This window comes from Mastigoproctus giganteus, chromosome 8, assembly GCF_048544385.1.
Source record: "Mastigoproctus giganteus isolate SK-2022 chromosome 8, ASM4854438v1, whole genome shotgun sequence".
Taxonomy (NCBI): Eukaryota; Metazoa; Arthropoda; class Arachnida; order Uropygi; family Thelyphonidae; genus Mastigoproctus; species Mastigoproctus giganteus.
This window is the reverse complement of record NC_143582.1, coordinates 198,609,139-198,635,343: the sequence shown is the minus strand read 5'-3', so window position 1 is coordinate 198,635,343 and position 26,205 is coordinate 198,609,139. Positions and strand designations below refer to the sequence as shown.

The 26,205-nt window shown below is 37.8% G+C and overlaps 1 protein-coding gene across 1 annotated transcript in view; it reads right to left on the bottom strand.

Moving 5' to 3' along the window:
• The window catches only part of LOC150082158 (neither inactivation nor afterpotential protein G-like), a 74,214-nt gene that overhangs the window by 5,724 nt on the left and 42,285 nt on the right, over positions 1 to 26,205 (bottom strand). Inside the window, exons 3-9 of the mRNA XM_090380440.1 lie at positions 25,852 to 26,054; positions 22,261 to 22,450; positions 18,754 to 18,857; positions 15,272 to 15,445; positions 13,055 to 13,208; positions 9,748 to 9,893; positions 4,557 to 4,740 (exon numbers count right to left, since the gene is read on the bottom strand). Of these exons, the coding sequence (XP_090236566.1) occupies positions 4,557 to 4,740; positions 9,748 to 9,893; positions 13,055 to 13,208; positions 15,272 to 15,445; positions 18,754 to 18,857; positions 22,261 to 22,450; positions 25,852 to 26,054 (1,155 nt within the window). The remainder of the gene's footprint in view (positions 1 to 4,556; positions 4,741 to 9,747; positions 9,894 to 13,054; positions 13,209 to 15,271; positions 15,446 to 18,753; positions 18,858 to 22,260; positions 22,451 to 25,851; positions 26,055 to 26,205) is intronic.

Sequence of the window (26,205 nt, the reverse complement as noted above, 5' to 3'; positions counted from 1 at the left end):
ATTGCCGTTTACAGCATGTCTAGCATGACAATTCCTTATACCCCTTTCATCTCCATAGGGTTTAGTTACTGCTCCCCCAAGATCATCCTGCACATGTGGCTTTTGCGCAGCATTTTCTCCAAGAAAGTTCTAGACTTGAATTTTCCAGCCTATATTTTGTTCACGGATGAGGCTTATTTCACTTGGGAAGGCTTATTCAATCAGCACAATGCTCATGTGTGGGCTCACAACAACCCACACGGTGTGCGCCCCCACAACATCACGTCGCAATAAATGTGTGGGCAGGTATGGTTGGTGACTGCTTAGTCGGCCCATACCTGTTACCATCCGGCATGAACTCCGCTAAATATCGGATCTTTCTTGAACAAGTTCTACTAGGGTTACCTGACAATGTTCCAGCAAATGTGAGACGCAACATTTGGTTTCAACATGACGGGGCGCCTGCCCATCATGGAAGGTGTTTTCGTGACCATTTGAACAGGCGTCGATGGATTGGCTGTGGTGGACCCGTTGCCTGGCCCCCACGCTCACCTGATTTATCGAGCCTTGATTTCTTTCTGTGGAGGTGCCTCAAATCTATCGTGTATGAATCGCCTGTGGAGATGGAAATGGATCTTGTGGCGAGACTCTGCGCTGCTGCTACTGTCAAAGAAACTCCAGGTGTGTTCGACCATGTCCGCCAATCCATGCTGCGTCAGTGTCATGCATGCATCGCGTCTCATAGTGGAACCTTCGAGCATCTGTTGTAACATCATGAAATGCATACATCTCGTACTCCATTGTTAATATGTCAAATAAATGTTTGCCACTACTATCTTGTGTCATTTCTGCTTCTTGTGCCTCTGCTGCTACTTTCCCATGACATTTCCGGTTATGGGTTCCTATGCGATTCACATTCCTTTAGACGTTACCTACCTCCCCTAAACGTTTGTACCAATATTTTTGAGACACCCTGTAAATATGAACTACCGCATACATACACTTGAAAACTACATGAACATAATGAAACGTGTTTTTCACAACGAGAACTTTTGTAAGTGAAAATACTCCGTTTTCTTACCTATGGAGTGTCATTGGAATTCCAAATCATACACGTTAGGATTCTCGGGAAAAAGAGAATAATTAGAAGCCTTCAGCAACTAGAAGAGAACCACCTGAAGAAGAGTTTTAAGACTTATGCTGGCACAGAACGGAGAAGACTTCTGGGACTGACTTCTTTCTTGAATTGAGAAACTGGACAGTTAAACTGGACAGTTTAACTTGTGACTTCATTTGAAAATAAGAAAATGTACTGAGAATAATTGAACTATGGTGAAAAAGACTAAGACTAGGAAATCATGTATATATGTTAATATAATTGTTACAATTGTTTTGCTAGAACATCCTCCTAGCCTTGAAGTGGTTGGTCCTGGTGACTTGGGACCAAAATTGCATATCTCCTAAGAATAGAAGTGTTCGATCGAGATACTCAGACCATAAATGTATATAACTATTTTTTTTTTTTTTTTGCTGGCTCTCAGGTAAGGGCAACCTGGGAGCGGGATTGTAAGTACTCGCCAGTATTGCACTACCCCTGGCGGGTGCGAGATTTTGGGTGGTAATTACACCGGTACAGGATGACTGTTGACCCAGGCTCGGTGCTAGGGATGGGCACCAGGCAGCAGCTGCCCATACATTGGCTGCACCCTGGTGGCATAATAGCCTGACACAAACAAAACAAAACAACACACATTAATATTGCACACATACACTGACGCTTTTCAGCCCCATTATGCAGAGTTTCTGCACCATAACAGAGTACAAAGGTGGAGATGGGCTAACGCCTAGGAGCCACCCCGATATAAGAACACACAGTACCTTGATTACCATTATATAGAATGGATATATATATAATGTCTGTAAAACTGTATATAATCTTGTATATAAATTGTTTATATCATGAGAATGTACATAAAATTGTGTGTGTAAATAAATGGAAAAAATGGAAATGTAGATGCTGTTGCCAGTGAACCGTAGTTAGCATGGGTACTCGGTGCAGCCCCATTTTCAGCAGGGTTTGATGTACTGTGTGTTGTGACACATTACGTCCATCACCAGCAATCCAATTACCAGCTAGTTGCACCACAGTTGCCCATCTGTTGCACACGTACCATCCGGGAGAGCCTATTGTCACCTCAAGCATCGATGAGCCATGGTTATCCAACACCTCGCCGACGGTTCGTGGGTTTTTCCCTCCTCGGACCACTTTTGGTAGATACTAAGCACGGCTGATCATCAGCATCCCACCAGCTGTATCGTTTCGGATATGCTCTGACCAAGTCGTCTGGCCATTAAAATTTAGCATTTGTCAAACTCCATTAAGTCCACTGCCTTTCCCATCTGAAGAACAAGAGTAACACTGATTAACGGGGCTCGGTATCAATTGTTTTTTATACTGTGTCCAGCGCACTTGCCGTAGTTCACCTGAGGTTGCTTCGATTTGCATAACGACTTCCAGGTCAATCGATGTTTTTGCTGAAACATCGATGAGGTTTTGCTTCATCGATGTTTCAGCAAATAATATGTTAAATTAATGACTAGCATCACAAATATAAAAAAAAGATATTTATTAATAATTAAGGCAAAGCTAGGTAATATTAGGCAGGTGCTCTCAAAATATTCCAAAAATGAGCATTTGCAATCTTTATACAACAGTTGGTAAACGCGACAATTGTGGCTGAAATGTTATCAGAAGCTCTCAATTTGCTTCAGGATATCATTTTAAATGGAAAACAAAATGAAACGTTCACCAGGTGCAAACTAATATTTAGTTTAAACGGCTCTGGCCATGATGACAGCAGCAGACCGTCGAGGCATTGACAAGATCAATTTCTGAAGATAATCAACTGATTGTTCGTGGTTCCAAACACGAATTGTGGCTTCCTGAAGTTCACGAATGGTCTTCGGTTTCTTTTTGACAACTGCAGATTCCAGACAATGCCAACAGTTCTCTATAGGATTCAGGTCCGGGCTTTTTCCTGGCCAGGTTGAAATGGTCTCTAATGGTTGGCAGTAATTTGCCTTCCAGTATAGCCAGGTATCCATTGGCATTTACGGAACTTTTATAAACTACAGGTGACCTACTCTGTGATATGAAATGCACCCCCATATCATTTGACTGGTAGAGAATTTCACTGTAGACACCATACAGTCTGGATGGTATTCTTCACCACGTCTACTGCGAATTGTTTGTCTCCCATCAGAGCCATGAGGTTGAATTTCTCCTCCAAGAAAATAACTGACTTCCACTGCTCGGGGTCCATTTGACATGCTCCTTACACCAAATTAATCGGATCTTTTTCATTTTTTCTGCGAGTCGCTTCTTAGGATGATGGGCTACAAGTCCATTTTTGAAGAGGCACCTTCTGACTGTTACTGCACTTGCTACCCCTCCTGTATGTTCTTCCCATTCTCTTTTCAGCTCAGACGAAGACGTTTTACGGTTTTTAAGGCATAAGCGCATCAAAACGCGGTCCTGTTTTGGCGTAGAGACTCATTTGCGTCCGGTTCCTTTTTTCCTATCAGCAGAACCAGTATTCTTGAGTTCGGAAAGAAATCTACTCACTGTTGACTGATTACAAGACACTCTTAGATAAGCAACATGACGGGAAGAACATCCTTCCTCACGTAAAGCAACAATAGCACTCTTTCTTCGTGGCGTGAACTGCACGTAACTCGCCATCCTGACACAAGCAAGGAGTGACTGCAATTCTTGCAGAGCGTGCTTATATAGCTGAAAGTAACAGCTGATGCAATATTACGTCATCACCTATGCGTGTCATCTTATCTGATGCAATCTGTAAGAAGTATTGCAATATATTTACGTTATTCTGACGACAATTACAACTTTAAGGGGTAATGCACTTTGAACACCAGTGTATGTCTACATTTCGTGTGTTCTGTTTCAATATGTTGTTTGCTGAATGAAAAACTCCAGTTTCCGGGAGAGAAAACTATGATACCCTCTCCTGAGATTATTATTATTATTATTATTATTATCAGCCATATGGTATAAGGAAGCCTGACGCTTATGCTGCACCAGCCAAAAAAAAAAAAAAAAAAAAAATTCCCGAGTTACCCTGATAGAGTGAGAGAAGTAGAAAGGAATCACCAAGAAAGAGAAGAATGATGATATCAGCTCAGGACCCTGCGTTTTCCAAGCCCATACTCACTAGATGTGAACCCCTGGGTAGTAAGGCGTTCTATGATAAGACCCTCGCGAATAACATAGTGCCTATAAGGATTGTCTTCACACTGGGGTGTAAAGACTTACGTTTGAATCCTGTCAAGAAAGTTTTATTGTTTCTTTTTCACAATGTGGTTCAGTTAGCAGTCTCGGACAAGGGGGTTGCCAGGTTTTATTCTCCAGAAAGCTCGGGATTTTTGTCCAGAAAACTACAGAATACACGCAATTTCCAAATATATACTGTATAATATGGTCTAAGACTTGATGCGCCTAAAATTATACAACAACATTCTGTGATAATAAAATAAAAAAATAATAAGTAAGCACAAACCTTGTATCGTGCAATTAATATCATACTCTACCGATAGATACTTTGGATCAATTACAGGAGATATTAAAGGATTTGCAGAGACGAACATAACTTGTCCACGAGAACGAGGGTGAAGACAAGACGCTAGTATAATAAATCCTTCTTTTGAATCATTATGAGTATCGGGAAATGATTTCATGAAAGCCTGAGAAACAAAATTATCAAAATTAACATATAATTGCTTCAAAATCAGAAAAATATCTACGCTTACATAATCCTACAATTGCAAACAAATAAGGAAAGAAAAATGTATACTGTGCAGATTTATCACAAACGCTTTTCCCCGTTGAATCATATTTTGCTTAAACGAATTCTGAGTATCGCATAACTGCAAACAAATATTATCAAAATTCAAAAATCCAGTAGAAAAATAACAAATAAGGCTTAATTAGATGAAGACATTCTTTATAGTCGTATAAAGTAGAATGTATAAAGTAGGAGAACATATACGACTGAATTCTGGCTGTTGAAGTGTGCCAACAATAAACACCATCTCCCCCCATCAGTTAAGGACCACGCAGCTTGTTGAATACCTGAAAATACAGCGTTTACCAGACATCACTGCCTAGAAATGACTGATAACTACAATAAAGATGATGACAGGCGTGATATTATCACCGAGCTTCTGGCAGCTTTGTGAGTGGCACATCCCGCCATCCCCCTTAAGAGGCACGAAATCCCTAGGGATGAAAGCTAACAGGATGAGGATGGCCGATAGGTTCATACCAGCTAAGGCGTTGGAATCAATCCATAACTTGTCTCAAATTGGAATGACCATTCCTCGTTCATTGCAGTAGCTAGTACATGAAAAGTGTGCTGACTTTCTGATTTGGCATTCCAGTTCATCTCGATGGGATGAACTCTAGATCTGGACTTTAGATTCCAGGAAATTTGTTGAACTTCATTTTCCCCGTATCAGTGTTTTACAATGATGGTTGTATGGGATGGATCATTGTTGTGTTGGAACATGGAAGACCAATTTCCAGAGCGTGGGTACTGCGGAATTGTCAAAGATGTCAATATGCGACTCCGCATTGGGGTTTTTGTCAACCAGCACTACAGTTCGAATGTGAACCATGTGAAACAGCATCCTATACCATGATTCCACATCCTCCGAACTTTACTGTGGGCACAATAAGTGGGCAGAACTGTGGGCACAACTGTGGGCAGTAAATAATATTCCCGGGTATTCTCCGCACCAACACTCAAACATCTGCGTTCTGAAGGCTGCATAAAAAAGACATCTGCCTAGGGCCCCGATCAGAGGGGATCCCAAAATCACTATTTCAAAAACTCATTACTGTTTTTTTTTACTAATGTATTTTAATAATTTTTATCGGAAATTGAACTTTCTACCTGCAAAGGTCAATGAACTTTGCACACAGATTGTTCATTTACTTACCAGAATACCGGACAATCCTAACCATACAGCCAACACGCTTGATCTTTTTCTCACAAACAACCCTTCTAAGTACAAGGTCGAAGTGAGTGGTACTTTAGGCACCTCAGATCACAACTTGGTGATTGTCTCTTCTCCAATGGAGCCTTTATCTCATGGTTATTCCCAACCTCGTGTTGTTTGGCATTACAAGAATGCAAAATGGGATGACCTGCAAGATTTCTTTTCTTCTTTTCCTTGGACAGATTACTGTTTCAAAACTTCTGATGTCAACGCTTGCTCAAATCGTGTCCGTGAAATTATTCTTGTAGGAATGGAATCCTTTATTGCACACTCCAATTTAAAATCTCATCCTTTATGTAAACTTTTTTTTTCCAATAAATGTGCTAAGGCTGTTCAAGAGAAGAATGTTGCATATCGTAATTGGCTTGTTTCCAATTCTTCAGTTTCATTTTCTGCCTACACAAAAGCTCGCAACAATTGTAAAGCAATTATTAATCAGTCCAAACTAGATTTTAAATAAGGTAAGAGTAGAAAACTTGCTTCTTGCTCTAATGGTAGCCGAGCATTCTGGTCTCTTGCCAAAGCTATTGGCCGCAACTTTTACCCATCTCTGCTCCCATCTCTGTCAAAACCAATGGTTCTATTGCCACTTCAGCCAAGGATAAAGCTGACCTGCTAGCATCCCATTTTTCTTCCAGCTCATGTATTAATGATCTTGGTAAAACACCTACCACCATTCCCAACAAGCGCCATTCAATGTCTCCTGTGGTCTTCCGTCAAAAGGATGTCAGAAGGATTTTGATGAATCTTGGTACTAAGAAAGTTCCTAGTCCTGATGGGATTTCTCCACTTGTTCTCAAAACCTGTGCTCCTGAACTTACTCCTGTTCTTTGCCGCCTCTTTTTACTTTCTGATTCCAGAAGTGTTTTTTTCTTCTGCTTGGAAATTTGCTCATATCCAGCCAGTTCCTAAAAAGGGTGACAAATCCCTCCCATCCAATTATTGCCCATTGCAATTACTTCTACTCTTTCTAAAGTAATGAGAAATCAATTACCCGCCAACACTTAAACTACCTAGAAACCTTCCGTCTGATGAACGATCCCCAGTATGGATTCCGTCAGTGTCGATCCACTGGTGATATTCTGGCTTATTTTACCCATTTATGGACAAATTCAATGGAAAAGTTCAGCGAAACACAAGCAGTTGCTCTTGACATCTCAAAGGCATTATTGTGTTTGTCATAAAGGTCTTCTAAACAAGCTTCCATCTTATGGTTTTCCAGCTGTTTTTTTTGTAATTGGGTATCCAGTTTTCTCTCTGACCTCTCACTGAGGGTGATGGTAGATAGCTCTCTGTCTTCTAACTTCTTCACTAATGCTGGTGTCCCCCAAGGTTCAGTTCTTTTCCTCCTTTTTTCCTCTTATATATTAATGACCTTCTTCCTTTGACCGGAAATCCTATCAGTAGTTTTGCTGATGACGGCACATTGCATTCCACTTTCCAGTTTGAGAAACTGGAAAGTGAAATGCAATGTGCTGCCCTGCTCAATCAGCTTAAACTTCCCGATTATCCGCTACCGATTCCTTAAATGCCGATCTCCAGTTAATTCTCCAGTGGAGGAGAGAAAACTTAGTTGATTTCAATCCCTAAAACTCAGTCTTGTCTTATATCTCACAAAAAGGATTCTTCTGCTCATATGCTTATCTTTTGTGACACTCCGATTTCTAGGCAAAATGATATCTTTTGGAGATTACTCTAACTTCTAATCTCTCTTGGCACAAGCACATTACAAATATTGCTTCCTCTGCATCTAAAAAACTTGGTTTTCCCTTTCGCTCTCGGCGTTACTTTTCTTCCAAACAGCTGCTCACTCTGTATAAATCGCAAATCCGCCCTACCATGGAATATTATTCCCACATCTGGGGCGGTGCCCCCAAGATGTCTCTCAGGCTCCTTGATTCCATTGAGAAGAGGTCAGTTAGGTTAATTAATGACTCCTCTCTAACAGAGTCTCTTCCACTCGCTGTCTCATACACATACTGTTTCTGCTGCATGCCTTTTCTACTGATACTTTCATGGGCACTGTTCTTCTGAATTGGCTTCTATAATCCCCGCTCTCTCTCTCTTTCAAAATAGTCTGAACATGTGCCGCCACCAGGAGAGAAGGTAATTATGATCTTAGGTTTTTGTGGCGCATGAGCGGTTTAGACTATAATGTGCCAAGTCCACTTATCAAGAAAAATTAAGTAACTTTACAAGAAAACAAGAAAAATTAAATAATTTGGCAAATTATATCGAGAATGATATTACAAACAGAATTTTATTGTAATGAACAATTGCTCAACCCAAAAAGCATGAAAAGTCCAAATAAAGTAGTGTAAAAATACTTATTAGATTAAAGTGTATTTATTATTTTTGAATTATTCTTCTGGCTTAGATATTTTTCTTATATCATATAATTTATTAACCTAAATTATATGACATAAGAAAATTTCAATAAAATGTAATTGAAAATGTTCTTTTTTTAGTTTTTTCTTTATCTGGAGGCCCAAATTTCATTTTGCCTTGGGCGCAATGAAGGTATAACGCGCCCCTGGTTGTCTTGCTTTTAACCGTTTTTAGTAAAAAGTTTAAAAACATTCTTAAAACTAGAATAAGTGAATAATAATCACGCTGTCATGTAAATACAATAAATATAATGGCGAATAAAACGGAATTCGCAATCTGTCACTTTATTCCCGATGAACAAATCGATAAAATTTTAAATTTGACTCCTTCAGAAACACTTGCCAAAGACATTCCAAATTTCATTGAAATGAGTCAAATAGAAATTGGAAAAACTTTAAGTACATATTAAGGATTATTTACACTCCATACTGGAGAGAGAGAGCTGAAGCATTTTTGTTGACCGAATTTCAGAAAATATTGGAGAATATCAAGATTCATGAATCTTGGACAAGAGAGATAGACAAGTAGGAACTTGTCTACCTCTCTGATTGGGTAAATTTATACAAAATACTTTTCCAGAGTGTGAAAAAAATAGTCTAAGAAACGAAGGAAGCCAAAGTTTAATTAGCGATTATGATACCCCCTTTGAAATCAACTCCTCCCTACAGCTACTTGCCACGGCAGTGAAGTGAGACTTCTTTAAAGATTAAAGGTAAGTAACTATTATAGGACTGCATGTTACAGAAAAAAAAAGTCCAACAAAAAAACTTGGTGTAAGATGGACGAGATGAATGCAGTGGCAGAGCAGTTTAAGAATAAAAATATGACAAACATGAGTATGATATCCACGAGTTGTACGAGGGCTCAGCTGGCACAGAAGTGTGCTCGGAAATCTTTCACAGAATGGAGAAAGAATCAGAAAGATCAGCAAAAGTGAAGCAGATCAGAAAAATGGAGGTAGAATTATGTGAGTACGCCGACTACGCTTTATCCAATACGCTTTGGAAGCTAGAGACTTTACTTGGAATATTATTATTATTAATAATATTAGTAGTAGAAAATACAAAGAGAAAATCATATAATGTAAAGAGAGGAGTACCTCAGGGCACTTATGCGAGTGCCCTGAGGCCTTCACGATCCATACAAAAGCGATTTCCCTTGTTGACCATCCAGCTTTGACAGCTCAACGATCCTTCCTCTTTTCAGAGTCCATTATCTGCACCATAACTTCGCTTTGTACTAAATATTTTCGTCAATAAAATATATCTTAGCTCGATTTGCTAATAATATCAGATATCTTACCTCGGTTTTGAAGTTGGAGATTTTAGCAAACACTTCGTTCACAGAGCCCATATTAAACAATATGAGGAACACTTCTGGATCAGGAGATGATATTTTGGGATAAGATGCTCGAACCACAACTTCTACACCGCTTCGACTCAAATATCCTACGGAAACAGTTTTATGAAACAAACAATTGCATATGGGGAAAAAACCGGTATGGCTTCATGACCACTGTAATAAACTTAAAAGGATGATAAATGGTAGGATATGTCACCAGAGTTAAAATCGACCAACGATAAATTAATTTATCTTATTTATTATACTACAGTATTAATATTTCATAATTATAAAGACCGTTAAATTGGATCAGACTACACAATATACAAGATTTTAACCATTTACATTATCGAAATATACTGAGTGGTCTCTTTATTAGGTCCACCTACCTAATAATGAGTGAGACCCTCCCTATAACTCTCAGTACAGCCTGGATTGGTCGTAGCATGGACTCACCAAAGTATCGAATGCATGGTACAGGGATGCTAGTCCATGTTGACTTAACTGCTTTTCACAGTTATTATAATTGTGTGGTTGCGTATCTGTACTCCGAAGAGTTCGTTTTGACTCAACTAACAGGTGCTCGGTTGCATTGAGATTTAATAACTGGAGAGGTACTCGAGACACAGTCATACTTGTAAACTCCAGCAAGATTGCATACATATGTTATACATCTTGACATAGTGACCTAACTAAGTAGGTCACTGAAAGTTTAAAATTTTTTATATACGACCTGGTCTTGGCGCATTATAGCCTCAGTAGCTAATGCGCCAATAAAAACAAAACCAACCAACCAACCAACCAGCAAGATTGCAGTTTACGAGATACTTGTACCGGTATGTTTGGCATGCCATGCCATATTAAAAGTCAATTAAATCTCTCTAATTGCCCTTATCTCGCTGAATATCTGTGTTTTTCATGCAAAACACAGAGGTTGAAAAACTCAGAATAATCACCGGGAAAATCCTACACCGCCCGAGATCGGCTAATTACAGCCTCAACTGAAGAGATCTCGATTTAATAATTCCCCCAGTTGATGAGAGGAATCGAACACATGACTTTCCAAACGATGTACCAACTAAGTTGCCACTTACAGCAAAACATGGAGCAGATATGGCGGACATAAGGGCAAAGTAGCCGGGCAACTTAATTTGTGGGTTGTCGTTCGTCAATAACGCTGACCCACACTTAGTACTTGACATCCATTCTAAAATTGGGGGCAGAATTCGCTGGTCTCCAGTTTATTAAAGGCGGGATTTTCACCTGCTGGTATTGTGAAAATTTGGGCTTCCTGGTACGGAAACTTCTGTCATCCATTGGTATTACACTATCTCTATTGGATACTGGATTCCTTGTGGTCTTCACCACCGTACATAAATATAGGAGACTGCTGCACCCATACGACTTCTTCCTATGGGTGCTGATAATAATACATTTAGTTTAGTACGTGTATAGTCGTGGCCTGCCTCCTCTTGGCGTAAACGAGTACTAGAAAACAGCCTTCCTGGTAGCTAAGTGGCCAGAAACAACTAAACAACACACACACACACTTCGCAAACATAGCACTACACTCATTTCTGGCCAATTTACAGAGTTTTGTATATCACAGAGAACCATGGGGAAGTTGAACTAATGTGTAGGGGTCACCTTACATGAGACACAACACATGTACTACACATATCCACTTGACATCAAACCTCAGCTGCATCATCAAGCCTTAAACACTAATCCATCACTCTGAAACTTGCTACCCTTATATAACAGGACCTTTTTTTTTTGTTATTATATAATTTTGAATAAATAAGAACCTTTTCTGAATTCTTATAGAAAATCAATTAAACAATTCGAGTTTATTGTACGGTTATTCTGGATTAGCATTACCTAGTGCATGTTAGTGTCCCATGTATTTTTTTGGGGGGGTGTTATGTCCCGTTATGGGGACGTTATGGTATGCACACCAGGTTTCTGGTAGCATCAGAAAGCAGGAGAGTGTCCAGCAGCATGATCTGATGAAGGGTATCAGTAAGATGCCTGAAACATCACCTTAAATGTATAGTAGTTTGGGTGATTAGCTTAATAAACTGTATTATTAAGTTTACGTGATATATGAGTGGTTATTAAATATAGTAATTAATTTTAATGGAATATAACCACGTAACATCCTTCCCTAACTATATTAAAAAAAATTCGAGTTTCAATGTGTCCCGCCTCCTGTAAATTGGTTCTAGCATTGGCACGATTTTTATACTTTAGAGTGCATTTTGTCTTAGAAGTTGGACTGAACCAGGGATTAGCTCTCAGCCCATATCTGTTTGATCTGGTAATGGATGTGTTGGTGAGAAACGTGAAGAGTAGAGCACCGTGGAGTATGCTGTTCGCAGATGATATCATACTGTGCGAACCATTCCAAGGAAGGAAGGGAGATTGGAAGAGAGAAGCATGAGGATAAGTAGAACAAAGACAGAATATATGGCATTGAATGGAGAAGATGAGAGTCCTATAAAACTGCAGGAGGAAAAGCTACCTACCTCAGTTTCGAAATTTAAGTATCTGGGATAGAACGTTGAGAGGGATGGAGGATTGAGGGCAGAAATACAACATAGAGTGCAATGTGGATGGTTGAACTGGAGAAAGATGAGTGGGGTGCTGTGTGATAAGAAAGTAAATTGTAGAATGAAGGGAAGAGTGTATAAAACTGTGGTCAGATCCGCATTGATGTATGGTGCTAAGACATGGGCGATTACAAGGGCCCAGGAGAAGAAGATGGAAGTGGCGGCCTCTGAGTAAAAAAATTGCAGGAATCTAGGTTGAGGAGGCTTGGACATGTGGAACTAAGAAGTGAGAAGTATGTGGGAAAGAGGTGTGAAAAGTTGGGGGTGATAGGGAAGAGGAAGGGGGGGGCAGACCTAAGCTGAGATGGAAGGACAAGGTGGCAGAGGATTTAAAAGAGAGAGGATGGAGGAGAGAGGAAGCCCAGGATAGGGAATAATGGAGTAAAAGAATTAAGGGTGGAAATGTCGACCCTATATAAACGTGGGAAGAAGGCGAATATAAAGAAGAACAATAATATATTGCATTTTGTCTCGATTTTCTTTACCTTCAGAATTCCCGCTTTTCACCCAGGAAAATTTGGTCCCTCTACTGAGGACTAAACTATAGAACCTCTTTAGTAATTGCATATCTAACTCTTTCTTTTTTTTGCTAAAAACAAAAATCAAATTCAAATAATAATATGTATATAATACAAAGAGTTGTTTGTTAACATTACCGTTTCCTCTGATAAAGTAATTCAAGATTTCTTTAAGAGTTTTTGCTTTGGCTGTATTCATAGTCACGGGCTTCTGCACATGAAAATACATTGGAACGTTCAGATGATCCTGCAGACTCCTTCCAACTCCTGGCAGATCAACTATAACAGGAATCTAATTGATAAAACAATGGTAAAAAAAACAATAAGAACTCAGTGGCTTGTAATTGTATTATACACTTTTAAAACCATTCTTAAAAATATGTTTTTCCACAATTTCACCCAAGAATTTATTTTTGCATCTACAGAGAAAAGTCGATATCATTTGAAATGTCTTGTTGAGAAATCGAGTTTATGAAGGAACCAGAATTAAGTAGGCCAATTTTCAATTACGAAATTACCTAATAAGATTTAAAAAAAAAGAAACTGTTATATTAGGCTCCACCAACAATTACCTCATCTATCGATGTGTGCGTGTGTGTGTGTGTTCATTCTCTGGTAGGTTTGTCTGTTTTCTTTGAAGAAAAACCCGATTTTCCGGGGAGAGGAGAGAACCTTGCTATCCTCGCCCGAGACAATGAATAAAGCCCACAAAACTTCCATGGAATGAAAAAAAAACCATGGAAATTCCTTGACATCATTTAATCGAACTTGAGCCTTTTCCACCCAGCGTGGGAAAGTCGATGATTACAACCATTGCGTTATATGTGAAGACAACGTAATGAGATAATCACTTTTATCGCCAAGTTGTGCAATTTGGCTTCTCACTATTATGGCATGGAAGTCGATGATCACAATTAGGGCATTAAGCAATTTGTCAAAAGGATAATACTGCGTGGAAAACTGAGTAAATGAGTTCATCTAACTTTGGTCGTTAAGGTTTTATTATTTTTTAAACTTCTATACCCCTATTTTCGATTCCTCTGAAAAAATAAAATTGAAAGGAATGGTAGATGTAAATGAAAAAAGCATATCATTGTGATTGGTAGAATTCGGGAAGAGGTTGGACATTGCAAACCAAATCAAGAATTTCAAATTTATTATTTCAACAGCAACGGAACTTGTCGCTCACATTCGTATTTGTGGGCTTTGTCTGAAGAAGACTTTAGAAGAACGGTCTCAGTCGAGGTTAGCATGGTTGTTTTTCACCCGGAAACTCAGATTTTTCATCTAACAAAACAGCAAATTGACCAAAGAACACACTCAATTTAGAGACATATTATATCCGGTGCAATATGACTTAAGTTGCTGATACGCCTAAAACTCTTCAACAACAACAAAAAACAAGACTTTAGAAATTCCTTAAGAAATTTAAAAAAATCTCTTCAGTCATCGCTGGGAATTGAACCCCAATCTCTCCATATTGAGTGGGAGCAAGGTATCATGCCGACTAAGCTTCAACGGAGGACAGCAAATCAAAACAAGTGAGATGGATCCACAGCTGCAGAGTTTCGATGTATTGTGACCTGAGTGATCCCGACACTCAAGGTTGGACAGATATATTTCATAAAGCTGGAATATATCTGCCTAACACAGTTTGATAATATAAAATATATATTTTATCATAATATAATATATTTTATTATAATATTATAAATATTTTTAAAATATATAATTATACATTTTAATTATACATTTAATTATAATTATAAAATTCCAGTGATAAATTTGAAACTCTTAAACACATTTCATACAAGTTTAGCTTTTGGACCTCTGGCACCAGGAAGGTAAGAGAAGAAGAGGAAGTGATCCCTTGCAAGAGCACGCATTGGATACTGTCATATAACTCATCTTTACCTGCTCAGAAACGAAGGTACCCCAATGGTGTACTCACTGCCATAATGTTCTCTCAGTAAAACATATTTTACTTGACTGCTCCTGGTATCAGCAGGAAAGGCTAGAATCATTTCTATCTCATATAACTTTACAGGAACCTATGACAATGAAGCGCATCTTGGGAAATGAAACAAACCTAGATGAATTTTTCGCCTTTCCAAAGAAGATAAGGGTGTTCTTTCACCTCTAAAAGCTTACAAACTTGAAACTATTATATTAATTTGAAAGGCACGATATGGCCGCCGTAGCTCTTGTGCCAAAATCTTCAATTTCAATTAAAAAAATTAAAAAAACTGAAATCATTTTTGATATGTCAAATTTAAACTCTGCATAGTCTAAATAGTTTTTAAACTATTTTACAATAGGAGCCAAGTATTGTTTACAAAACAAAAGTAGACTAACCCCTAATGCCTGAAGCTGATCTTTGGGTCCAATTCCGGAAAGAAATAACAGGTGGGGGGAACCGATCGATCCACAACTCAAAATAACTTCTCGTCTCGCCCGGATGAAGAATTTTCGATTAGATCCGAGTTTTATTACTTCGATGCCAACTACTGTCTTCTTTTTAACGACAATCTAAAAAAAACAAACATAAAATAAAGAGGTATAATTGTCAAAATACGCTTCAGTTTTAAGATGATCACGTCACATGGTCTGCTCAATAATAAATACAACAATTCTAAAGTGCAATATGTTGGTAAGTGATAGTTGCTGGCAGCCACCTAATACCTTATATTGCATTTGCACATATAGTTCAATTTTCCCTTCCATTTAAAACTTGTAAGAAAGATGCAGCTTTTAAATTCTCTCATACAGTGTTCGACGACAAATATGGTTGTCATAAAGGTTAGAAGATTTGCCTTTTTTTGACGCTGAAAACTAATACAGATCCGTCCAGGTGTGAGTTTGACCTTTCAATGTTTTGTTTTAGTCTTCGCGTGTGATAGCGCTTATAATCACCGCCCTCCCCAACGCAGGTCGAAAAGGCCTGGGTTCTAATCCCGTCAATAACGCGAGGAACTTTTATTGGCTTTTTTTCAGTCTGTGGCTGAGTCAATCTGTCTTAGGAGAGAACAGCAAGATTTTTTCTCCCTGAAAATCATGTTTTTCACTCAACAAAGCAGTTAAACCGAACAGAGAGTACATGCAACTTAGAGATATATAATCAGTTATATGAGGTACGTATTTTTCGCATTGCCCTATATGATAGCTCTTTTTAGATCTTTGTTTTACCATTACTGTGTTTCCATCTTTTTTCTTATGTTTTGCCATTGTTGTGGTCTGTTGCTTGCAAAAATTTGTGTGGCTTTTAGTAAAGGGACAGTACAATTAATTCTTGTTGAGGATGCTAAATTATCGACAGTATTATTTTGCGGTACGCACAACTCTTATTGTTTAAAGGAACTGTCTGCGCGTGTAGCACAATGGTATCATCACCGTCCTCCCCACACCGGGTGGAAAAGGCCCGGGTTCGAATCCCGTCGATGACGCGAGGAACTTTAATGGGTTTTTTTCACTCCATGGCCGAGTTAGTCGGTCTCAGGCCTAAATAGCAAGATTTTCCCCAGAAACTGGTGTTTTTTCGTCCAGCAAACAGGCAAATCGACCAGAGAACACACGCAATTTACAGACAAAATACAGAGGGTGGCCCTGATATAATAATTTGATTTGAAATTTGTTTAAAGGAACTTAACGAAGAATAATGTCCCAACAATCATATATGGCTTGCTATAAGAGACAGCGAAAATTATATTTAGCTGGGAAGAATTTTTAATTAGTTTCTTTTTCAATATCGATAGAGCAAACTTTATTCCTTTTTAATTGATCGGAGAGAACAAAGACAAATAAATATTCAAATATGGTTGATTTTCATTGGTGAAAACATCAAAATGTTTATCTTATGGCCGCATTTGTTCGCATGCACGATGATCGTAAGTTGGGCTTTCGTAACCTGAGGAGTTACTTGGTAATTTACTATCTCTTGCGCTTTTTCGATTTCAGTTGCTTAGGTAAGCTAGTAATAGTTAAGATATCATTATTGTTAATTTAACATATAGATAAAATTTAATCAGATAAAAAAAATTCAAAAACTTTAAATGTTCACAGAGTTTAATTATCAACGGATGGTCCAACCTCGTGCATGAGGTCGATTTGACATGACTGCTATGGAGTGTTGGCATTATATGAATTTAACGCAAACAAGCAAGCAAAATAACACCGTTATTTTCGCCGCATCACGCGACTCGAGTTTAGTGCTTAGTATAGTTATTTAACTTGCCTTTAATGGCACGAATTGCTGCAAGACCCCCAAATTAGTGGAAGACTCCGACATAGTGTTGTTGTTATTATTATAGGGTTTAGGAGCATCAGCGACTAAGGCCACATTGCTCCATATATATTGTCTGTAAATTGCGTGTGTTCTGTGGTCGATTTTCTGTTTGTTGGACGAAAAACTCGAGTTTCCGGCAAGAAAAATCATGCTACCCTCGTCTGGGACCGACAAACCTCAGCCATCTTGTGAAAAAGGCCCATAAAAATTCTTCCTCTCACCGACGGGACTCGAACTCATGTTTTTTGCACCCGGTGAGGGGAGGACAGTGATTCTATCAACTGTGCTACCCACAAGGACGACTCCAACAATGCAATTTCTGTTGCTTCAAGAGTTTCCCCAACTGCCTTTTAGGGTCTCTAAACATATGTGTATCAGAGTTTCCAGACTTCCTAAACTGTGACTGCTTCCAGCTGCTAATAACCAGATTACTTCTCAAATATAATTCTGCAGCCAGTTGGATTATTTACTTTCTGCGAATCCACCTTAAAAACTACCATTCCTCCGAGAATATTTGGCAAGATTCTTACGACGAATTAGTTTATAAATATTGCAAACAAAGAAAACAAGAAAAAAATTAAAAATGAAACACAAATAAGAACTGAAATATAAGAAAGTACAAACAAAAAATAATCGAAAAATATCTCACAACAAAGGTGAGTTGCAAACCTTTGGAGGAGTTCCATTTTAACCATTAAGCTACAGGAGCAAAATGACTAAGTGCCACCCCATAATCAAAATCCCCCTCCCTCGGGGATTTCTAAATATGCACACTGTTCATCGAACAGTGTGCATATTACCAAACAACTTTTTTTTTTTTAAAGTTTTATTGAGTCTAACTGTGGGTAGTGATCCCCCCAGGGATCTCGAGAACTTTGGGGAGGTCTCAATGTTTAATTATTTTTTGCCTGAAGTTTTCAATCTGATTGTTTTTTATAATTTCCAAAGAAACAGTTTTATTAGAAAATTATAGAGTTCTGTTATTATCATTACTATCCGTTTTTTAATCCAATAAGATTCACCCCACCCATAGACAATCATGGGAGAGAAGGGTGTAGTACACGTGGACTCCACTTACTGAAATATTTTTCGTGGGTGTGATTTACAAAGACATATGAGTCTTACTTACAAAATCTTAATTACAACTGCTTATATTACTCCATATATCTTTAAATTTACTAATGAGAGAGCATCGATTTAAACTGAAACAAATTTTATATGGAATGCGAACAGGATTAACTGGATGAAATATTTGCGGGCGGTCCACATTACACCACAGTGTGATATTGTTATTGATATAATAGCGCAATTTTATATTTATAAATATAAAATTAATAATTAAAATTATTTAAAAGTAATTGGTATATTTATTTCTTGCCCAACTCTATTCGAAATGAAACAATTAATTTTATTCATGGGGCACGAATCCTTTATCAATTTAGGGAGTTACTGTATCGCAAGATTTGAAACACCGTTCACGGTTGAACATTACCTACATTTTCAGCTCATATTTACTATACAGTTCGTAACTCAGTACCTTTACTTTTTTTCGTACCTTTACTGCGAGGGTATTTGTCATTACATCCAAATTTGGGTGTTCCATAACAGGACGAAGATAAGCTTGAAATCCAGACCATCTCTTCCCGTTGTAGATGGTATCTAAAATACACAAAGTAATTAAGATGCGCTATGATTTCAGTTAAAAAGAATGGAAATTTGAATAAAGATATTGATAATATTAAAAAGGTAAATTGTTTGGTAAAATAGGATTTAATTACACAATATTCTGACAAACCATGACTGAAATGACACAAATTACCGACATTTTCTGTACAAGAATGCATTTGTATTATTCATTAACAAACTGATTGTGTTTAAATTCAGAAATAATCATTAGAATATACAATGCCTGGATGGTTGATTAGGATCACGGAGGTTTGAGTTATATGCAACAATCGATGTTATCAAAAATGGTTAAATCGAAAAAAATCGCATGGTATGTGACATGTGCAAGATGTCACGGGACCCGACTACTGTCCATATCGGTTTGCCGGCAATGAGAAATGGATAGACTTTCTCAAATTTCCAAGGATGTATGATTGCTGGTGCACCTTTAGCAGGTACTGCAACAGAGGATGGTTGCACTAGTCTGAAACGCCTGGGAAACTCCTGAAGAGATGCAAATGTCGTCGAAGATGGGGACGAAGCGAGATGCTCAACGTCTGCAACGGATTTTCCAGTTTAATCCTGGTCAAACAAAGAAACAATTGACCTCTATATTTAATGCAGGAAGATCACAAGACATCGGTATCAGCATCATGCAACGAACTCTATAAAGAATTCACTACGGAATTCGAAGACCGTCAGGAAAGGTGCTTATCACGGATCCAACCAGAAAAGACGACTGCATTGGTCCCGGAAACGCGAGGGATGATGGCGAGTTATGTAATTGGGAATCCCGATTTGCACTTTTCAGTAGTGATGGGCATAATCGAGAGATCATAATCGAATAATAGATTATGGATTCAGTAATCAGATAAAAAGGCATAAGAGTAATTGTGGATGACGCAGGGAGGAAAAGAGAGAAAAAGATTATAACTCCAACGAATGAGCTGATGCAATAAAACGATTAAGTGACAGGTCATTGTCAGAGTAACCAGTGAGCATATATCTAAAAAGATATCTGTTCAGTGAAAAACCCAACCAATCGGAAATCCCAACTAGCACATGAAATTCGGTTTCCTAGTAATAATAAAAAAACTACCTGTTTCACAACTTATAAAATTGTGAATTAACTGGAGATCTGCTGCAAAAAGTTTCTTCCACTTTCCCCTCCTAACTGGCACGAGTGTACCCTATGAGTTTGAGACACTGATTAAGACCCTTGAAATGATCTAAAATTAGAAAACACATTTTTTCTTTATTCTATAAACACGGCTTAACATATTTATCCAGAATTTTACTGCTGATAATCCAAATAGCATTCCTCGATACGTACTCTGTACTGGCATGGCACCGCTTTCTAAATCTCCATTTAAGTCGCCAATTTTTATGCCGATTTCTTGAGCGCCTTTCAGAAATGCTTTTGCTAATGGCGAATTCGCAGTATCAAACTCGGTTACTTTCAGCGGTCCAGAACTTCCTCGGTGGCCTGCAATTTAAAAATATGACAATTAGTTTCTCGCGTATGTAGGGGTGGAGAAAAATAAAATTAATAGGTTAGTACAGTGCCGACTATTATACTAAGTATTGACTTCCCCACAATAGAGAAGTCAAATACACGTTCCTGCTCTGCAATAATGAATTTTTAAATTTTTATAGGTAGTTTTAATTTGGATGGTGAGTTACAATGTTGTGTGCTGCGATCAGTATTCTACTTCATAAATTCTGAATGACCAAAATACGAAATGGAAAGAGCCACTGACAAGGCCACGCAAAAGGGAGAAGAGGGCACTAAATACTAAACCATTAGAAGCCCAACAATGAATGGAGGGGTGAAAAATATTCCTTACATGTTTAAATCATATTTATAACAAAATAGCCCCCGCAAAAACTAATCAAGGACTCTGTATTACCCTCCAAACAAGTATATGAACATCCCTGTTTTCGTAGTCCATTGCAAATTCCCAGATAAACAAGTGACTCAGACCAGTATATATGGAAGGAGTATACACCACACAAGTTAGTTGTTTTCGTCATGACACGTACAACCGAGCTGGTGAATTTCGATGGGGGATGGTACTGCCAGGGTGTCCAGTCGATGAATTTTCGCCGTCCACTCCACACCGATGTAAGAGACCCGTGTTCAAATCCCGTCAATGAGGTGAGAAACTTTTATGACTCCATGGCTGAGTTAATCGGGTCTCAGGCGAGAACAGCAAGGTTTTTGTCTTGGGAACTCTGTTTCCCCCTCAGAAAAACACGCAATTTATGGGCACAATGCATATTGGTAGATAAGGTAATTCTCGACTGGACGTAATATGACAGTTTTTTTTTTTTCGTCAATCGATGGTTTATTGAACATTTGCTTGTAGAAATAGGGAGGTCATAATCTCACTCTATAAGGCAATTCTAAGACACCGCCTGGAATATTGTGTTCAGGTATGGAGATCGCACATTAAAAAGAAAGACATTGAACTATTTGAAAGGGTCAAAAGTCAGCATCCTGCTTGGCAAGATCTGCAAAATGGCACTCATATGACGAAAGACTTTGAACATGTGGGATACAGAACTTCGCAACCAAGCAGCTTAGATGAAATCTAATTGAAGTCTATAAGGTTCTGAGAGGAGATAATGAAATGAATGAAGGAGAAATTTTGACTGTTATAAATGATTCTAGGAATGGGACCATAAATTCAAATTACTGAGAAAGAGATTTAGACTGGATTGCAGCAAGTTTCTTTTAGTTCATGAGTTAATTACTAGAATAATTTACCTCTGGGGGTAGTTGAGACAGCTTGGAGAAATTGAAAGGTCAGTTGGATAGCTACCTATTCGAAGAGGGAAACACATAGGTTCTTCAATTTATTTTTTATATATTTATTATTATTATTTATATTTATATAATTTTATTCAATATACATACGTATATTGCAATTATTTATTATTTATATTATATATAAAAGTAACTTTATATTACTATATATATATATATATTATTAAATTAAACAATAACAATAATAATTTTATTATTTTTATTTTAGATATTTATTTTAATTAATTACTTTTAGTTTTTATTTTATTTGATTTGATTTTTGGCTAGCGCAGCAAAAGCCAAACAAAGCTTCCATGCACTGTATGGCTAATACTAATACTGATATTAATAATAATAACATTCATAGATATCTAGATATCATGAAATATTTCATTTTTTTCACATATATTTTTCATTTTTCATATTTTCCATAGATGTGAAAAATTTCATAAATTTCATTCGGCTATATGTCACAAACGTCTGTAGCGATTCTGAGAATAAAAAATTGCAATAATTTATAGATATTAATACAAAATAACTTTTAAACATTTTCTGCGAAATAAAGTATATATTTTTAAATACACTGACCTGGAGTTATTCCTTGTACAGTTCGATAGCTTTCAGCCTTCTTAAAAAACCGATGTACACTAGCGAAATCCCATCCTGTACACTCTTCGGTACACCACCGATTGTAGTCTTCCTTCGTTCCCCAAGTGTGAATGAAGTAGTTAATTGAACTGCTACCTCCCAAGCCTCTTCCTCTTGGCCACATAGCTTTCTATAATTAGTACCAAATTATCCACTAAATATATGCTCTTCTTAAAATATATGTTCTTCTCATTTTTTCCGATAAAAACAACACTAACACTGTACACAACCAAGATATATTTTGTGGGATGATAAACCCGAGCGTTTCGAATAAAACCGAATAAAATTTTTCTTGACTCCAAACCCATCAGGAGCTGACTAACTCGGCTATGGTAGAACAAAAGTTTTTTCATACCTTGCATAACCATTCACAGGGCGTTTAAAAATATCAGTCGTAACCACTGTTACCACTGCTGTTTTTCCATATAGTTGCTGATTACTTGAAAACAACAGTTATATCTGTGAAAGGAAGTGGTTTACCAACTTAGAAAGTTTATACTTGAATAATCCCGCTGATAAGGAAAACTTTATTGAGTCCTATTTTAAGCGAGGCCGAGTTAGCAATGCTCAGGTAGGAGTATAAGGTTTTCCTTAAGGAATATAAGCTTTTCATCCTTTGGGATGAAGATGATTTCTTTCGTGGGACTAGGGCAATTCACTTAAACTTAAATTTAAGTGAACTAGCCCTAGTCCCTAGAAACTTTGACTTATTTATTCAAATTTTAAGAGCTAATAAGAAACCTAAAGGTACATTAAAGTTAGAAAAAAATATATAAGTACTTTATAACTACACTGCTCGATAAAATTAGCAGAAAATGTAGAAAACGTGGTGTAACTCGTGCAGCTTGCGATAAAGCGGGACAAAATTTGGTACAGTTCTGTTCTCTGATGAGTCTCGTTTTAGCCTACAAACAGATTCTAGACGTTATTTCATCTGGAGACAACGAGGAATGCGGTACCATCCCTCCAACATCAGAGAAAGGGACACTTATCGTGGAGGCTCTGTTCTCGTGTGGGGCGGAATAATGATCAGCGGCCGCACCTCTCTCTTAATGTTTTTGACAGGGGTGCCGTAACTACGGTACTCCTATCAAAAACATGGTGGTTGTCGCAGATTTTCTTTTCATTGCATGAAAATAAAATCTGGGACGTGCATGACAACACAACACATAGAGCTAAAGTGGTGGAGGAACACCTTGAAACTGACGCTATCCACGACTGCCTTGGCCAGCTCGATCAGCAGACTTAAATCCGATCGAACATGTGTGGGCCGCCCTTGGGCAGTCGCATTTTACGCCAACACCTCAGTCACTTGGGGATCTAAGGTCTGCACTGGTGGAAGAATGGGATTTGTTGCCACAGAATCTTATAGACACCCTTATATTGAGCATGGTTCCCTGCTGTCAGGCCTATTTAGCCGTTGTAGGGGATCATACGCCGTATTGATGTCATGTGACCATATTTTTGAGCATCCTATATCGACTTCCGTAATGTGACCTTTTTGATAATTCTTATACAACCCATATAAATGTCCCTTATACCTGTCCGAAGTTTCTCGCTGTCTCCTCATTTCATCGTTATTCTGTGGTACACCACCATACCAAATTTTGTCCCGCTTCATCACAAGCTGCACGAGTTACACCACGTTTTCTATGTGTTCTGTTAATTTTGTCGAGCAGTGTAAATTGATGCTATTTGATTTCGCGTCGACTAATTCTATGAGGCGTCAGTGTATGGTGTCTTTAATTGCTTATAAGAGTTGGTCAAATGGAGAGACTACGAAGACTACGGAAAACAGTTACTTTGCACATCTTTTGGCATCCAAAGTAAGAAATAAATTTTTTTTTCTATTTAATTTAAACGACCCACGATACATTGATGTAATGTTTTTTCGTTTCTGTTTCAGATCATTAAGTACGAGAATATTATACAGTATGTAACTTTCTAAAATGGAAGCATATTCAATTTATAAAGTTACATTAGAAATCGAAAGTCACCAGAGAGGAATTTGCAGGGACACACTTGTAGTGAAGGTTCTATTTTTCAAACTAGTTCACCATCAAATGCCTGACAAATTTAAGCGCGTTGCTGCTCGTGAATGATGTAGTGATCAACTGCCTGAAGATGCCTGTAAGAAGGCTCTATCGCTAAACGTTGTGTATATCTGTAGGTTGATTCATTGCTGTAGGGTTTTAGGCGAATCAGCAAATTAGGCCATATTTAACCATATATAATACGGCTAAATATGGCCTAAGTTGTTGATACGATCGTACTTCTGTAAATTGCGTGTGTTCTGTGGTCGATTTGCTGTTTATTGGACGAAAAATCCGACTACCTCGGCTACGTTGTGAAAAAGACCCATAAAAATTCCTCGCATCATTAACGTGATTCGAACTCAGATATTTTCCACCCGTTGGGGGGGGGGGACAATGATTGCAACTGTGCTACCCATGAGGGCATATCTGTCGGTTTTGTTCTCACAAGGTAGTCCAAAAACGTTGCACACATACATTATATTCCTGGAAAGTGAAGGCCGTACAAAGGATGTCACAAGATTGTTAGTGTTCCATGGAATACGTAACTCCTAATGCTGATAAACTAGAAGATTGATTTTATCGGTCAGGGCGTGATTACATGGTATATGAATTCAAACTTATCGCTTTATGGTCGATCGACTATCCTCATGAGATTTAAGAGACTTCCCCCCACTCCTAAAAAGTGGAAATGTTGTGTGCAATTTTCTAAAAAAGACTTTCTTTAACGAAACAAGCGACGGTGAGCTTTATTTGCTATCATGCAAACATTTATAGAAACCTTGTCAGCAGCAAACAACCTAAAATATGTTTTCAACAAGACATATGAGTGCCCACATCTCTTGCAATTCTTTGACATGCCTCAAATCTGTGTTTGGAACCGCAAGTCGAGTTAGCATGCAGTAAACTCCATACTGACAAGCACATTAAGGTGAGTGTTTCGTAACATGGTTTGTCATGCACACTTACGTAAAAACGTAATGGCTACGAGTTTCAACAATTTATGTAATGTATCAACTAATGATATATGAATAATATGAAATGAATGAATATACTGTACAAAACTCAGCCTGTGTAAAAATTCATGCATTATATGTTAGTAAATACTGAGAATTATATGAGATTTGATAAGAAACAAAAGCATACAAATTTAAATTGTATACTATTTAAATTTTAAATAAAGTATACGAATTTAAATAAAAGACTTCCAAAAATGAAAAATGTCAATTTAGAGATGGCTCATAAAGTTACTGTGGAGTTTTGAAAATGCACGTCCAACAAAATCTCCTTATTCTGAGAATGGGGATATCAAATGATGAAGATGGTAAAAGGCAAAAATAATGCGTGCATTATTTTCCCTTGTGGGAAATGGCTATTCATGAACAATAAATAGAGACAGGTTTCTTTCCACCCCCACCTCGGAATCAAAAATGGTTCCGAAGTCTTATATCCTGTTATCTACTTCATTTCTACTTGAGAAAAGATTACAATAACTTACCTTTCCACGAAGACCCCAGAGAGCTTCAGTTTGAGGAATAGTAGTGTAGGCCCAGTCTGCCGGAGTCTGTTGTAACATAGGTGACAACAACGGGATGGAGCTCAACCATGGTTCCTGATCTCCAGCCTCCACTAACAAAACCGTTTGATTAATGCTTTCTACTAATCTGTGAGATAATACAGTCCCTGCTGTACCTGCACCAACTAGAGAATAAAAAACTAACCTTTAAAGGAAAACCAAACTAAAGATCTAGAATAAAAACAATCCAATAAAGATAAAACAATTCATGTGAATACGTAGTACAATATATTACAGTAATATGACAGTTTATTCGTTTATTTAGCCATAACTATA